The sequence below is a fragment of the Malaclemys terrapin genome, chromosome 6, assembly GCF_027887155.1.
Source record: "Malaclemys terrapin pileata isolate rMalTer1 chromosome 6, rMalTer1.hap1, whole genome shotgun sequence".
Taxonomy (NCBI): domain Eukaryota; kingdom Metazoa; phylum Chordata; order Testudines; family Emydidae; genus Malaclemys; species Malaclemys terrapin.
The window spans coordinates 132,397,036-132,412,541 of NC_071510.1; the positions used below are offsets into that span (position 1 = coordinate 132,397,036).

The 15,506-nt window shown below is 48.1% G+C and overlaps 1 protein-coding gene across 2 annotated transcripts in view; it reads left to right on the forward strand.

The window, feature by feature from the left end:
* The window catches only part of LOC128839527 (phospholipid-transporting ATPase ID-like), a 122,597-nt gene that overhangs the window by 35,704 nt on the left and 71,387 nt on the right, over positions 1-15,506 (forward strand). For both annotated transcript variants that reach the window (XM_054032588.1, XM_054032589.1), the window contains exon 3: positions 2,568-2,626. In XM_054032588.1, the coding sequence (XP_053888563.1) occupies positions 2,568-2,626 (59 nt within the window). The remainder of the gene's footprint in view (positions 1-2,567; positions 2,627-15,506) is intronic.

A 15,506-nucleotide genomic window follows, 5' to 3' on the forward strand; every position in this document is an offset into this window, starting at 1 on the left:
TGTTTGTCTTGTCACTGTTGCAATTGTGTCTGCAGCGTCTGCACCCCTCCACTCCACCCTTGCAAGTATTTCCAGTAGAGACCATAATGGTTTGGGCCATTTCCAAAAGTGGCCTTTGATTTTGGGGAGCAACATCTTGGGGTCCCAAAAACAGAGATCACTGTTCACCTATGGCCATGCTGAGCAGGGTTAACGTTCCTGTGGCAACCCAAGAAGCTTTCCGTCTGCTTTGGGCCCAGACTGAGCAGTCGGTGCTGTGCCCGGAGGAGCGGGTGCTGGTGTAGGGACCTAGACTCGGCTGCCGTCCAGTCTGAGATTCAGGTGGCCACTGCCTTGGTTTCCGTGGCAGGTTTACTAAGCCCTGCTGTTTTCTAGTTCGACCTCACACTGAGGAAAGCACAACCCAAACAACAACTGTGGCCAGCTTCTCTCCTAGTGAGCTTCTGCCTGAGGAATGGTTTCAGAGGAGCAGCCGTGTTCGTCTGTGTCAGCAAAAACAACGAGGAGTCCTTGTGGCATCTTAGAGACAAACGCATTTATTTGGGCATAAGCTTTCGTGGGCTAAAACCCACTTCATCAGCTGCATGGAGTGGAAAATACAGTAAGCAGGTATAAAAATATATCACATGAAAAGATGGGAGTTGCCTTACCAAGTGGGGGGGTCAGTGCTAACGAGCCAATTCAATTAAGGTGGGAGTGGCCTATTCTCAACAGTTGACAAGAAGGGGTGAATACCAAGGAAGGGAAACTTACTTTTGTAGTGCTAACAAGGCCAATGCAATCAAGGTGGCCCATTTCCAACAGTTGACAAGAAGGTGTGATTATCAGCAGAGGGAAAATTACTTTTTGTAGTGACCCATCCACTCCCAGTCTTTATTCAGGCCTAATTCGATGGTGTCCAGTTTGCAAATTAATTCCAGTTCTGCAGTTTCTCGTTGGAGTCTGTTTTTGAAGTTTTGTTGTTGAAGAATGGCCACTTTTCAGTCTGGGTGACCTGGAGGATGGCCAAGCTGGCAGAGTAAGGAATGCAGCCCGGCTTCTTAGCTGTGCTGTGATCAGGCTCCAGTGAAAGCACACGGAGCTCTCCATGCCCCCATATGGCCCTCTGCAGAACTGGCGCCTTCCTCCCCTTTGCAGTCCCCATGCAGGCTACTCCCAGGGGCCCTGCTGAAGAGAAGGAGAGAGAGGAGTCCAGGAACTGGGCGTTTATTCTCAGCCTCTCCGAAATGTCAGCAGGTGTCACAGGTTTTGCGGTGCTGCCTGCTCCATATTGCCCCGTTCCTAGTTGACAGGTCCCATTGTGGGGATATCAGCCAGCTCCCCTAACTCTCTGGGCTGCTCCCCACCTTGCAGCATCCAACTAGGCAGACCCTGCCCTCTGTGTAGGGCGCTGCGGCTGTGGTCAACGTCTCTGATGCTGCCCAGGTTCCTAAGTGTACAGTGCTGGGCACTGAGGATCTGGGCAGCAGCATTGCCAGGCTTAGGCTGGATTTCCTTTGTAACATCCTCTCTCGTAACAGCTCGCCCTTCTGTGCACACGGCTTGTCTGAGCCTGGCTGTCTAACCACGCACTGTCTGGTTGAGTGATGCGGCTCTGGCTGTTCCGTGGAGCTGAATGTTGTTTCACTTTTCCCAGGCCCTGCCCACGCTCCACTACTGCATTTCTGTTGGCTTGTTGATTTTCTTAAGGTTTTAGCATCTCTTATTTTCTTTATGATCATTTATCTCTTTGCGGCATTGACTGTGGGACTTGGCTCAGAATCCCCAAGGAGGGGATCGGAGCAGCCCTCATTGTATAAAAGGAATGCAGCAAGTATTCTGAAATAGCCTTCTGCTTAGGTCTGCCCAGTGACTAATGGGGAACGTTTTATGGAGGGGAGTGTGACTTAGTGGTTAGAGGAGGGGAGCGGAAGCCAGGACTCCTGTTTTCTATTCCTAGCTCTGCCTCTGACTCCCTTTGGGAGCTTGAGAAAGTCATGCTGAGTGCTCTGTGCCTCAGTTTCCCCATTGTAAAACGAGGCAAAAGAATTTTTCTGTCTCCCGAAAGGGGTGTAAGGATGAATGAATTACTATTTAAAGCATTTGAGTCCCTTGAATGAAAGCATCTCTGCGAGCTGATTGTTGTTACACTGCTGATGCCCTGCCCTAGTACCAGTAGTGGTGCAGAATTAACAATAGACCCAGGGCACCAGCATGTCGAGAGAGGTTGGGAGCTTGAGTCCCACTTGTCTAGAACTAATCCTGAGCCTCCAGGGAAGCTAATATGTTGGTAGGAGATCAGCCTGTGCGAGGACCACAGTGAGGTATGTGATTGGAACATGTTGGTGAATGAACGCCATGTCACTGTGATACCAATGCTTCGCACTAGCATCATGGCAGGGGGGCGTCTGCCACACACCACTAAGCCCGGGCACTGGGGTTCCAGTACCCAGCTTGGGTCTCCCTGGTTTTCCTCTTCTAACAGTCCCCTCTTCCTGCTGCTCCTTGATGCTTGTCATTATTCATTATCCCCCTCCTCCTCCTCCTTCTCCTTTGCTGAATTCTAATGTGTGTGTTCTTCTCTACAGAGGAAGAGAGGCACCTTCAGGCAAACAACCGGGACTTTAATCTGGAGTTTGAATATGCTGTAAGTAACAATCATATGTTTAATGCAGAACAATTGCCAGAGCTGCTTCATGGGACACCAGCTCACTCACAAGTTTCCTTCCAATCGGAAGTGTATTGTGGAGATGTGGATTTGTTATTGTAGGGTCGCTCGTGCGCATGCTGGGGAGCGCTCGGTAAACAAAGTGCTGAAGTCTGTTTTAAAAAAAAAAAATCGTATAAAAATTCCTTGGACTTTATCAAAAGATCTCCATGAGGCTGGTCACTGTCTGTCCCTGGCAGCCTTTCAGTAATGACACAGGGGTGCACGGGGGAACCTGGTTGGTCAGTAGAATCAGGCACTGGGAGTTTTATCTCTGGCATCTGTTCTGCAAGCAGAGCACTAATAAAGGACCTGATCCCGCAAAATCCTACCCTAGAGACGTCACACCTGCAGCGAGGCTCATTGAGTTCACTCGGGTAAAGAGACTTGTGTGCCTGTTTGTAGGACTGGGCCCCAAGACTTTACAATAAGCTTCATGCTCACAGCAACATGAACTGGATGTTTTCCAGTGGTTCTTTTTCATGCCTGGACCAAGCCAAACACCTGGGAGACTCGCATGGGACAGGACCGCTGCATGCACATTGAACGCACAATGTGCACACAGGGTGAAATGTGCAAGGCCTTTATACCACTTCTGCCCTTCGGTCTTGGTGATATGGGATTGGGAAGGTGCATTTTATGCATGTGGGGCCTGGCAATGCAGGACTGGATGTGTGTTCCCAGCATACAGGGCTTGGTGATCCAGGATTGGGAGGATGCCGGGCTGGGACAGGACACTCTGTGCTCACGGGGCTGGGATGAGGATGTAGGAGGGAGGGAGCCTGTCCTGTCCTGATGGCCTCCCCCACCTGCTCTGACGAGAAGTGCAAGGGGTGACCTTTGCCGGCCCGATCCTCCTTTTCCTCGACGCCCTCTCCGAGTTCAGAAGTGTGTGTGTGTGTGTGTGTGTGTGTGTGTGTGTAGGGGAGCAGCCTTTTCTGGTTCTGACATTAGTCTGATGTGTCATGTGGCCCAGCATCCCTGGAGCCCAGCATATACCGAAGCTGAGAAATTCTAGAGGAATGTCTAGAAAGCCCAAGCCCTGGAGCATGCCAGAGAGGTGGGAAACCATAAATCTGTCATGAAACCATGCTAGTGCAGTCTGACTTGCACAGAGCTGCACATCATGCCCTGGGCTTTTTATTTCCAAATAAGTCCTGGTAAGTTTTCCGTTCATTACATCCATACTGGCAGGATGTATGGAAAAGAGCTGGCCTAGCCCAAAGTGACTTCAGACCCTATTTTTATCGGCATGTTGGGTGTGGCTGGAAACTCCAAGGAGGAGAGAGAGGCTCCTGGCTCTTTCCCCACAGACTTGAGACTCCTAACATTGTTTGCAGTGTAGTTGTAGCCATGTGGGTCCCAGCATGTTAGAGACCAGGTGGATGAGGGAATGTCTTTTATTGGCCCAACCTCTGTTGGTGAGGGAGACACGCTTTCCGGCTACACAGAGCTTTTCTTCAGGACGGTTCCAGCTACATACGAGGTGGAACAGATTGCTTAGCGTAAGCGGTTAACACACATTCTAAGGCACCCCTCAAGGTGAAGCGGCCCATTAACACCCCTACGGTCATAGGACAAAAAAGGAGAGGTTCTAAAGAGTTCATGACTAGGAACAGGAGCCTGCAATCCATGTAAAGAGTCCAATCCTGGCCTCGCAGGTGGGCACCGATGGTCCTGAATGCAGCGACACTGCAGCAGCCGGGGGTGCAGTGCTGAGGGGATGAGCCTGGGGACCCTGCCTGCCACAGAGCACTGCTCAGGGGCAGAGCAGGAGCGGGCGTAGCGGGAGTGAGACCGTGCACAGTGGGTCTGCAATTGCGTGGGCCCACGGGTGCGGAAAGGCAGCAGCTGCTGCTAACATCACTGGGCGATAGCATATGCAGCCCAGAGCACCTGGCTTTTATGTTTATGCCACATGAGCTGTTTATGACGTGAACAGGTTGAACTGAGGAAGTTTCACGGTGCCATTCAACTGCTCAGGGCCAGTGGGCCCCACAGCTGAGGTGGGCACTTTCAGGGGGGACCAGTGGGTAGTAGCCATTCCTCCCTCTGGCCCATATTGGCCGGCGCTGTGTTGGCTCTCGAGCCCGGGAGTTTGAGCAGCTCTCTGGGCACAGGAAAAGTTGCACTGCTGGCTCGTGCGTGTTAGAAGGGCCAGCTAGGACAGACTAGCCTGAAACCTGGTAACTCAGCAAAGAGCTTACGCAGAGTTGTAGCAGTGGGCTTCCTGTTGGAAGTTTGCAGCCATGGGCAGGGTCCATTTGACTCTTTTAGCCATAAATTACAGTTCTAGAATAGGTTCTGTGTCTGGTCTGGGAGCACAGCCGGCGAGACTGTCCTGGTTTCCTCGGGGCAGTGCATTCTCCCCAAGGAGTTGAGAGAGGGTAGGGGAGGAACTATGCAATATGGATTTGAGGGATTGTTGTATTCCAGACAAACGCCCGTGTTGTATGGGGGCAGATGGCGGTCTGTGGGTTTAAGCCCTTCATCAAATGGAATGGTTTCTCCTGGCCTGACATCCCCAGGACAAAGACTGAGCAAAGGGTGGGAATGTCTTGTCCTTGTTTAGACTTATTGAGGGCTGGGCAGCTGGACTGTGCTGCAAAGCCAAGCCTGAGGTGGGGATCCTGGTAGTTATCTCCCTTCGCAGCGTGTTCTCCTCCTCCACACTCTGTGGAACTGTCATGCGGGAAGATGTGAGGGAGGAGCCGAGGAGGGTGAGAAATTCAGCTGTGTGTGGGGCAAGATGCCGACTGTTCGCAGAGTCATAACAAATTGGGCAATTGTGATGTCAGTCAAGACTCCTCCATATTCTCAGAAGAGCTGTCAGGAATGGCACTTCCCACCGTTTCAGACAGGCCCCATTAACACACCCAAGGGAACGCTCTGACCTTAAATAAACCTGTCGCACTTGGACTTGCAGAAAGCTTTTGGTCGCCCATCCCCCCACAGATCATCTTCACTCCCAGTAAACGTGGCAAGAGGGCAAGCTACTGGCAGGGCCCTGGGGCTTCAGCTACTGGAATTGGGCAAACCCCAGCAGGGGTGGGAGTGTGGTACAAGGTGGGGCTTAATTAGGACTGATGGAGGGAAATTAAGAAGGAGAAAAAGTAGGTTAAATGTAAAGGAAAACCTCCTACCAGGGAGGTGGATCAGCCTGGGGACGAGTCACTCAAAGGACAGGTGGAAGGGGAAGGCCCAGCCCACCCATCGGTACATTTAACACCAGACTGAACAAAGTGCTGCGCAATGTGCTAGCGACCAGCAGCAGGAAATGGGAGTTTAGAGAGGGCGTGTGAGAGCCAGATGCACCTAACAAACATTCTCTAAACTTAGGCCAATAACTCCCCTCCCCCCAGAAGAAAAAAAAACGCACCAACAAACAAACCAACCCTGCAAGAGTAAAGATAATGCAGGCAGGAGTCCAGCAGCAGAGCTGGGGGTATCGAGGTTATTGCACTGAATGCAGCATGTAGGATTACCTGCCTTGTGGGCAGATGGCATAAGTGTGCATTCAGTGCAAGCAACTATCGTCCCTCCGAGACTGCGTACGGGCTCTTGAGAGCAGAGTGGCTGAGGGAGATGGAGAGGTACATAGATGAGACTTTCTGGGACACAGTTGAGTGGTCCCATCCCCAGTCTGACAGCCTCAGAAAACTCAATAATAATGCGGGATTTCAACTATCCCCATATCGATTGGGAACATGTTACCTTAGGACAGGATGTGGAGATAAAATTTCTAAACAGCATTAATGACTGTGTCCTGAAGCCAGTCCTGAAACCCATAAGAGCAGAGGCAATTCTTGATTTAGTTCTAAGTGAAGCAGAGGATGTATTTGAGTTGGAATAAATAAAGAGAAGGGCAATAAGAATGATTAGGGGATGGAACAACTTCCATATGAGGAGAGATTAATAAGACTGGGACTGTTCAGCTTAGAAAAGAGGCGACTAAGGGGGGATATGATAGAGGTCTGTAAAATCATGACTGGTGTGGAGAAAGTGAATAAGCAAGTGTTATGTTACCCTTCATGTAATATAAGAACCCAGTGTCACCTAATGAAATTAATAGGTAGCAGGTTTAAAACAAACAAAAGGAAGTATTTCTTCACACAATGTACAGTCAACCTGTGGAACTCCTTGCTAGGGGATGTTGTGAAGGGCAAAACTATAACTGGGCTCAAAAAAGAACTAGATAAGTTCCTGGAGGACAGGTCCATCAATGGCTATTAGCTAAGATGGTCAGAGACACAACCCCCTGCTCTGGGTGTCCCTAAATCTCTGACCGCCAGAAGCTGGGACTGGATGACAGGGGATGGATCACTCGATAAATTGCCCTGTTCTGTTTATTCCCTCTGGGGCACCTGGCACTGGCCACTGTTGGAAGACAGGACACTGGGCTAGATGGACTCTTGGTCTGACCCAGCATGGCCGTTGTTCTGTTTTTATGTGCTGTAAGGACTATCTTGTGTTGGCTTCAGGGATGTGGGCTGGAGGATCTGGTAGGTCTCTTCTGTCTCTCTCTGTAAATGGTGATGGTACCCACTGGAGAAGGAGGCAACAAAGTAATTCTTATCCAGATAGTACAGTGCCCCTTACCCACACCCTGGAAGGAAGGCCTAATGTTACCAACAGCGGGGAGGCCTTTTGCTGCTGTATAGCGCTGGTGGTTCCTGCAAACAAAGGCATTTAGAGTGACGGGGCCGGCTCTGGGCATGGCTGAGCATGGCAGTGGTTTGTGGGATTCATTGTGAAGACACAGGTTCATCATGAGACTTGTGCCCCCAAACTGGCCCAGGCCTGACCTCTCTTTGGCCTCATGCTGCACAGTGAGAGATCATTGTCTTGCATCTGAAGAAGTGAGGTTCTTACCCACGAAAGCTTATGCTCCCAATACTTCTGTTAGTCTCAAAGGTGCCACAGGACCCTCTGTTGCTTTTTACAGATTCAGACTAACACGGCTACCCCTCTGATAAATGAGAGATCAGTGGCTTGAAATAACTAAAGCAAACCAAATTGTGTGCCGTGTCAATTGCAGAATTAAAAACAAACTGACATGCTTTATCCTGGCACCAAGGAGGGGAACCACAATGCCACGTGTGATCCCACCCTAGCTAGAAATCAAGCTGATGAAGTAGAAAGTAGCGGGAATGAAACAGACTGCAGGGACCCTTAGCACAGGAGTGAAAAATAGAGAAATTTGTCTCTGGTCTCCCGAAAGAAAGGGCAAATCCTGATGCCATGTTTACTCAGTTCTCACATGGGCCAGTTCCCCCGACAGCAGAAGGGGTTTTGCCTGCATACGGATTGAGTGAAAATGAAGTCAAGAGCTCAGGGCTTGAACCAGTGAGATTCAAGAGACTTTATTAAGGTTCATTTTGGAGGCAGCTTAGCCCCGCTGCCACTTCCCCGGTACAATGTCAGTGTGGATTCCTCCAGGGTGGCCCTCCCCACCCACACCCTCCCTTTGAGCACCTGCTGGTGGGCCTGTCTCATGATTGTTGTGACTTGGTTGTACAGAGCGTGTGGAGGAGGACATCTGCTTTGCTGGATTTTAGTGTTTGCTCTGACTCAGATCCTCCTTCCAGTTCTCTGGCTTCACTCTGGAATTCAGCACAGCTGTGTGGAGACGTCACTGGGGGCTGCACAAACAGCTCTGAAATTGGGTATCCAAGAACTGGAAAGGAAATGCAGGGCCCCTGAGGCAAAGGCAAATTTCAGCTTGGGTCAGGAACTGATTCTAATGTTAGATCAGTAATGAACCTGGAGCCCTTAATGTACAGCCCGCAGCCAGTGTCTGGCCATCTGTGCCTCTGGGGTCTGGCTATGTTTTTCTATTCCTACATCCCCTGATAAGGCCTCTAGAGAAGTCCGAGGGAGCCTTGTAACTGCCTGTGATAACTACATGTGGCACTGGCCTGAGCCGCAGCTGGGGTGTCTCATCTTTGTGCACTGCAGTGGGAAGGAGGAGCAGAGCCAACACTCTCAGGATGCGACAACGCTGCTTCCTGTGCCTCTGCACTGCGATTCCCAAATGGGCGCGAGATGGGACTGCCACATGGGCCACCGTCGGCGTGTGCAAGCCGGCCACGCCGTGTGCCCTTTGGTCCAGCACTGAGCCAGAGAATGCTGCTGAGATATGGGCATGCGTCTGTGACACCACCATCCCCCACGACTGTGGCCGGGAAGCCAAGGCTTCTGGCGCACTCTGCTCCGGAAGGGCAGGCGATCTAGCAGTTACAGCGGAGGACAGACATCTCTTTCCACATCTAGGAGGGAGTCCAGTTGTCACAGCAGAAGCCTAGGAAACGGGGCACTCTTGTGATTTGTTTGTGGTGCTGAGATGGGTTGGGGGGCATGTGGCCTCATAGTTAGAACAGGTGACTGGGAGACAAGGCTCCTGCGTTCTACTTCTGGCCATGTCACTGACTTACTTTGTCACCTTGGACAAGTAGCACCACTTCTTTTGTGCCTCAGTTTCCCCCTCTGTAAAATGAAGATAATACTAATACCTCTTTGGGTGATTGCACAGGTTAAATAGTGTTTGTAAAGTACATTGAGATCCTCAGGTGAAAGGTCCAATATAAATACAAAATGTAGGCAATACATTTTCCTAAGGATTTTCCTGGACACTCATCGTGTGATTAGACTGTAGAACTCAGTGCCATAGGATGACAGTGAAGCAAAGAATTTAGCAAAATTGAAAGAGGTTTTGGATGGTTACATTATAACAAAAATTCCCAGTTATAAAAGTTAATGCTAAAAGCCTTTTTGGAAGGGAGATAAAACCTACTATGTCAGGTCTTAGGCCAATCTCTATTATGAATTAGGATGAGACCTTCCTGGGGTCAGATTATCCCAAATCTACCCACAGCGGGGTTTCTTGAACCTTCCTTTGGTGCGTCTGATGCTGGACGTTCTCAGGGGCTGGCCTAGATGGACCTTGGGTCTGTTCAGTCTGCCCGTCCTTGTGTTCCTCCTGGATTCTAGTCCTCTGTGCTGGAGGCAGTGTTCAATATCCCCTGCTCTGTAGGTTTTCTGTTTGTTCCCTGCATTCGTGTGATCAGGGCTGAACGCTCTACATGGGGGAGTCACGTCCCTTTGTCCTGGGTTACTGCAGCTAAAAGGAAACCAGTGAAATGAGTCTCCAGCATTCTTGCAGCCTGGCACCCCGGGAAGGCCACTGTGGCAGTGCGGCTGCATTGATGCCCATGCATTGTAGGAGCAGTGAGCCTGCCCCTAGCTGCATGTCAGCTACAGCAGTGGCGGAGTTGCTGGTTAGACACAATTTTCCAAATGTTATAAAGGAACCTCAGTGCTGGTATTGTAAATACAGAGGAGTCGCTCTTCTGACTGCTCTCCGGTCGGCCACACCCTGCCCCTTCTGGGATTCAGCCTTCAGCTCATCTCCTCGGAACCGTAACAGCAGCTAAACACGTCTCCTGGTTCCAGTTACTTTTACAGTGAGGCAGTATTAGCTTGTTTGTCCAGAGAACAAAGGCAGAAGCCATCTGCTGAGTGTTTGCCGACGGCCTGACATCACAAGCGGAAGGGTTCTGAAAACGTGCCTGCTATAACAACTCCTCCGTCAAAGCCAGATTCGTTTAGCCACGGTCCTGAGCTGGTTGTAGGAACAGCATGTGCATGAGGGATGGATTTCAGGAGAGTCACGCTCATTCACAGTAGATCTGAATCTAGCCAATTGCAAAAGGGGATTAGAAAAAAAAATACTGGTGCTGTCGCTGTCATATCACGCTTCTCATCTCATCTCAAAGCACTTTACTAAGTGTGTAGCTGCTGTTATTCCTATCCAGCATCGGGGAAACTGAGGCACTGAGCTGGGTGGTGACTTGCCCAAGCTCACACTGCAAGTCAGTGCCGTGCCTGAGCTGGCAGGTGTCCCATCCCTCTGGATCGTGCTGCTTTCGTAGCTGCTCAGGGTTCGTTAATATTTGTGGCTGTATAGGTGAACTGAATGGTGGTATAAAGGAGCCTCCTAGCAATGATTTGATTCCACACTAGCGGTCTCCTCTCTGTAGCCTTGTTAATATATTTGCTTGGGGTTACACCCTGACATAGTTCCTTTGTGAGATCCTCTTGCTGAAGATAGTGTAATGGAATGCTAAACTGTATTATTCTGTTTAGCTACTATCTAGTACTACTGTGTGTAAAATTTAAATGAACCTCAGCCGTACCTGACAGAGCATTGAAAAAGCATATGATGAACACATCTGGTGTGTTTCTCATTTAGAAGCAAGCTCTGTAACCAGCCCATATCTGGTAGAGAAGTACATAACATGGTGTCAGGAGTAAACTAAGAACAGAAACAGAAGGAACAAAGCAACAAAGATTGCAGGATCTAATCAACATGCTACTCTTCGGTGCCCCAGAAAACTTCAGCTTTGACACACCTTCACAACGGACAGACTAGATGCAATATTTTGCAAGATTTCAAATTGCAAACAAACTCCACAAAGACACCGGAGATACACAGGTATCAACTTTAATTTATGCTATGGAGAAGCAGGCAGAGCATATCTTTAAATCCTTTGACTTTACTGAAGACAGTCACAAAGATAACTATGAAAAGGTTCTGGCTATGTTTGATCCATACTATACCTTAGAGAAATATGGTTTATGAAAGAGCATGTTTCCAACAGAGAATCCACGGAGCAGAGGAAAATATTGAAAATTGTATACAAGGTCTGCATACATTGGCTGAAAACTGTGATTTGAGGAATGCAAATTATGAAAATATCAGAGACAGGCTGATTTTGGGGTTAATAGAAAAAAACCTTTCATGGCAGCTTCAGCTGAAGTGAGATATAACGTTAGCTGCAGCTACACAGATAGCAAAACATTCTAAACTGATGAAACAGCAAAACTTAGAGAAACTGGACAGATCTGAAAAACCTGAAACTAGTTTAGAAACTGTAAACAGACACTGGAGTGTTAAAACCCCTGAGGCAAGGAGAGAGAATTTCCAGGCTAAGAGGAACAAATGCCAGTCTACACGTACAAGGTATGGAGAAAGTCATATCCCAAGAGCATCCGAGGCACACGGTGCAATAAATGCAAGAAACATGGACATTTTGCAGCTGTTTGCTGCACCAAAGCAGTGAGAGAGTTGTCTCATATTACAGGGATCTACTCATGTTTCTGTGATCTATCACTTGTGATGTCTCAGAGCCTGCCTGGAGAGTGAAACTGAATATTCATGGCAAGACTATTAATGTTAAAATTGACTCAGGAGCTGATGTCACAGTCATCTCACTTACAATCACCTTCAACCCCTCCCAGAGCAGAAGTCACCTGACTGGCTCTGACTGGCCTTGGAGGGATTTTGAACTGCGTGGGTCAGTTCACCACAGAAACAAAGACAAAAGCTATGCATTGAATATACACGATCAAAAGACCACGGACCAAAAGCCTTCTCAGCCTCAGTGTGGCAGCCATGATGGGCCTAGTGAGAAAGGTAGAAGAACTTGATGGAATATTTGGTGAAATTGGGATTTTGAAAGGAGATCCAATACAAATCACCTTCAGGGACAATGCCGAATCATACAGCGTACATACACCTCACAGGACTCCTATCCCATTACTTCACAGAGTGGAGACTGAGTTAAACAACATGGAGCAGATTGGCATAACTGAGAAAATCTCTGAGCCAAAAGCAGCGTGTGCCCCAGTGGTACCAGCTACAAAGAAAAATGGAAAAATATGCATCTGTGTGGATCTTAAAAGAGTTAATGAAGCAGTTGTGAGAGAAAAATATCTCCTCCCAACACTGGACGGCTTCCTCCCCAAGGTGAAAGGAACTACAGTATTCTCCAATTCTTTAATCAAAGAAAGTGCTAAACTGACTATATTTAAGACACCCTTTGGGAAGTTTTGCTTGTGAAGATCATCTTTTGGAATGACCACTGCACCTGAAATTTTCCAGAGAAGGATGGCAGAACTGTTAACAAACACAAATGGAGTTGTAGTTTTTATGGACAGCATTTTGATATGGACCTTTGATGGAAAAACATAATAAAACTCTCAATGAAGCCCTAAGCCCAATCAGTCAGTCTGGACTGAAGGTAACCAAGGAAAAATGTGTTTTCCACCTACCCCAAATTGAGTTTTTGGAACAGACAAACAACAGGTGGAATCAGTCCTAGCCTTGAGAAAGTAAAAGCAATTTGAGAATTGAATGCACCAACTAACGTACCAGAACTGAGGTGTATCCTGGGGGTGGTAAATTACCATGGTCGATACCTACAAGACCGTTCTACACAAACAAAACCACTGCATGAACTGTTAAAGTCCAACACACTTTGACTCTGGGGGCCAAATCAATAAATTGCCTTAAAACAGTAAAAGAAATTATCTCAACAGCTCCTGTTCTCAACTACTACGATGTGAACAAACCCACAACGGTTGGTGCGGATGCAAGCAGCTCTGGTGTCTTGTTCCAACAACATGGCTCAGAGTGGAATCCAGCTGCATTTTGCTCTCACTCACTCCCAGAAGCAGAAAAACGATATGTACAGATTGAGAAGGAATGCCTGGAAAGAGTATGGACATGTGAGAACTTTTACGGATATCTGTGTGTGGCCATGATTCATTTACACTGTTAACAGACCATAAATCACGTGTAACCCTCATTAACGGAGAAGTCCTGAACCGAGCACTGCTGAGATGCCAGCATCCATTGCTAAGGTTAATATGACTTAACCCAATTGCTCCGTATGTTCCTGGGAACAATCTGGCAGTAGCAGACACTCTGTCACAGACCCCAGCATCGTGCACTTGTGAGCTCAAAGATGATGTAAAGGTGTACGTGGATGCTGTGGACGCGTACAGACCAGTATCAGGAAGGAGACTACTCCAGTTACAAAAAGTAACCTTGACAGACAACGCAACTTTAGGAAAGTCTAAGTTACATTGGGGCGGCTGGCCCAAGTAACTCAAGGGCAATAAGGAAGTGACAATAGACTCCTTTGCAGAGCATGGACAATCAAGTGAATCAAATGGACTCATGATTAAAGGCATTAGCATCATAATTCCAAATAAAATGAAAGAAGAAATCCTAAACCTCATCCATGAAGCACATCAAGGATTAGCTAAATGCCGCGAACAGGCCAACCAGTAAATGTGATGGTCAAGCATCAACAAGGCCATAAAGAATAAAGTCTCCACATTTGAACATTGCAGAATTAACAGACCAAGGCAATACGAAGAACCTTTAGTAACAACACCTCTACCAGACAGACCGTGGAAAACAAGCCACAGTGCCATGTGGCACTGGGTGTGTATCTGTTTACTTAAATTGCCTAATAACAAGTAAACTCTTAATTGCAGCAATAGCACACTTAACTGATAATGCAAATCAAGGTTCACTCTGTCCATTCCGGGACAGCCAATGAGATCAGATATTTATGCCTTCACGTCCTAAGTCTGATGCACAGTTCTCCTATGTACCAAAGGGTGACGTGCAATAAACAATGTATTGATCGTGAACCAGCTTGCAAAAAATCCCAGATGGAAACATTCTTGCAGGCCAGCATTTGGTGCCTGTCACATGACCTGGGTGTTTAGTTGCCTGAGGGTACTAAGAAATGGAATGAATGGCTCTGGTTCACTTGCGGTTTTCTTGGCGTAATTTACAAATAGGACTCAAATACAGGAATTGAAAGAAATCACTCCTTCTCACTTCCCATCTCGCCTCTGAGATTTCTGGTGCCAAATCCATTTTAATTTAATTTGAGTATCCTCGAAGCAGATTTTCCCATAATGTACATGATTCCCACTAAAGGCTGCTGACAGCTGAAGCCAGTTCCCAGTTCTCAATACTGTCTTCTTGAGTTTGGGGCCCCTGTTGTCTCCTTTGTAGGTGGAAGTGACTGTCGATGATATTGGCCAGACATGTGGGTAAGGGACCTCTCTAGAGGCTGATGTGAATGCCACTGGGGGCCCGAGGAAAGATGTGTCTGTGGTGAAGGTTCAGGACTGGCACTCAAGATAACCTATTCCCAGCTCTGCCACAGCCTCACTGTGTGACCTTGGGCAGGTCATTTAATCATAGTGTGTGATGGGGATGATGTTATTCCATTACTTCAGGCCCTGTGATGTGGAGGGAGCCCATTTATGCATATAACCTAGAAATGATGCGCTTTGAATTAACAAGCCAGCCTTAACGGTAGCCTAAAAATGGTAACATTTTGATCTTGTGATGGGGAACATGAATCCCCATCGTGCCTCGCTCACAGACAGCTGCCTGATGGCAAGAGACATACAGCACTGTTTAAAGAAAACAAAAAGATAAAAATTTCTCCGACTTCGTGGAGTGCAGCCGTGAGCTGCTGGGCAGGAGATGTGTCCTCGATTTCCATGAAGGAAGGGTTTCATCTCTGCTCTGCTCGAGCACTTTAGATTGGCTTGTACAATAGGATGGAAAATCGAGCTCCTGCAGAAGAGAGTTGCTCCTGTTTTTGTGTCTGGACATGGAGAAGAGCTAAGGTAGCCTCTGAAATGGCATTATCCACCACCACGCCAGTGTGGTGACCCTGACCCACTGCCATGCTGATGGCATCGCCTTGGGAAGTGTCTGTGTGCACAGGACTGGATTAGTGAGCAACTGACAGTGCCCTTTGGTTCACCTTAGAAACAACTATGCTATAAGGAGCTATATGCACCCATTCAAATCCATCCCTGCTTGTCACTGTCTAAAAGCTGTTTCTGTGCAACATCTGTTCAATTGCCCATACTGGTGGAGCCGGTGCACCTTCTAGCAGAGAGACGTGCGCATCACAGCCACCATTACTGGCCCCCTGGC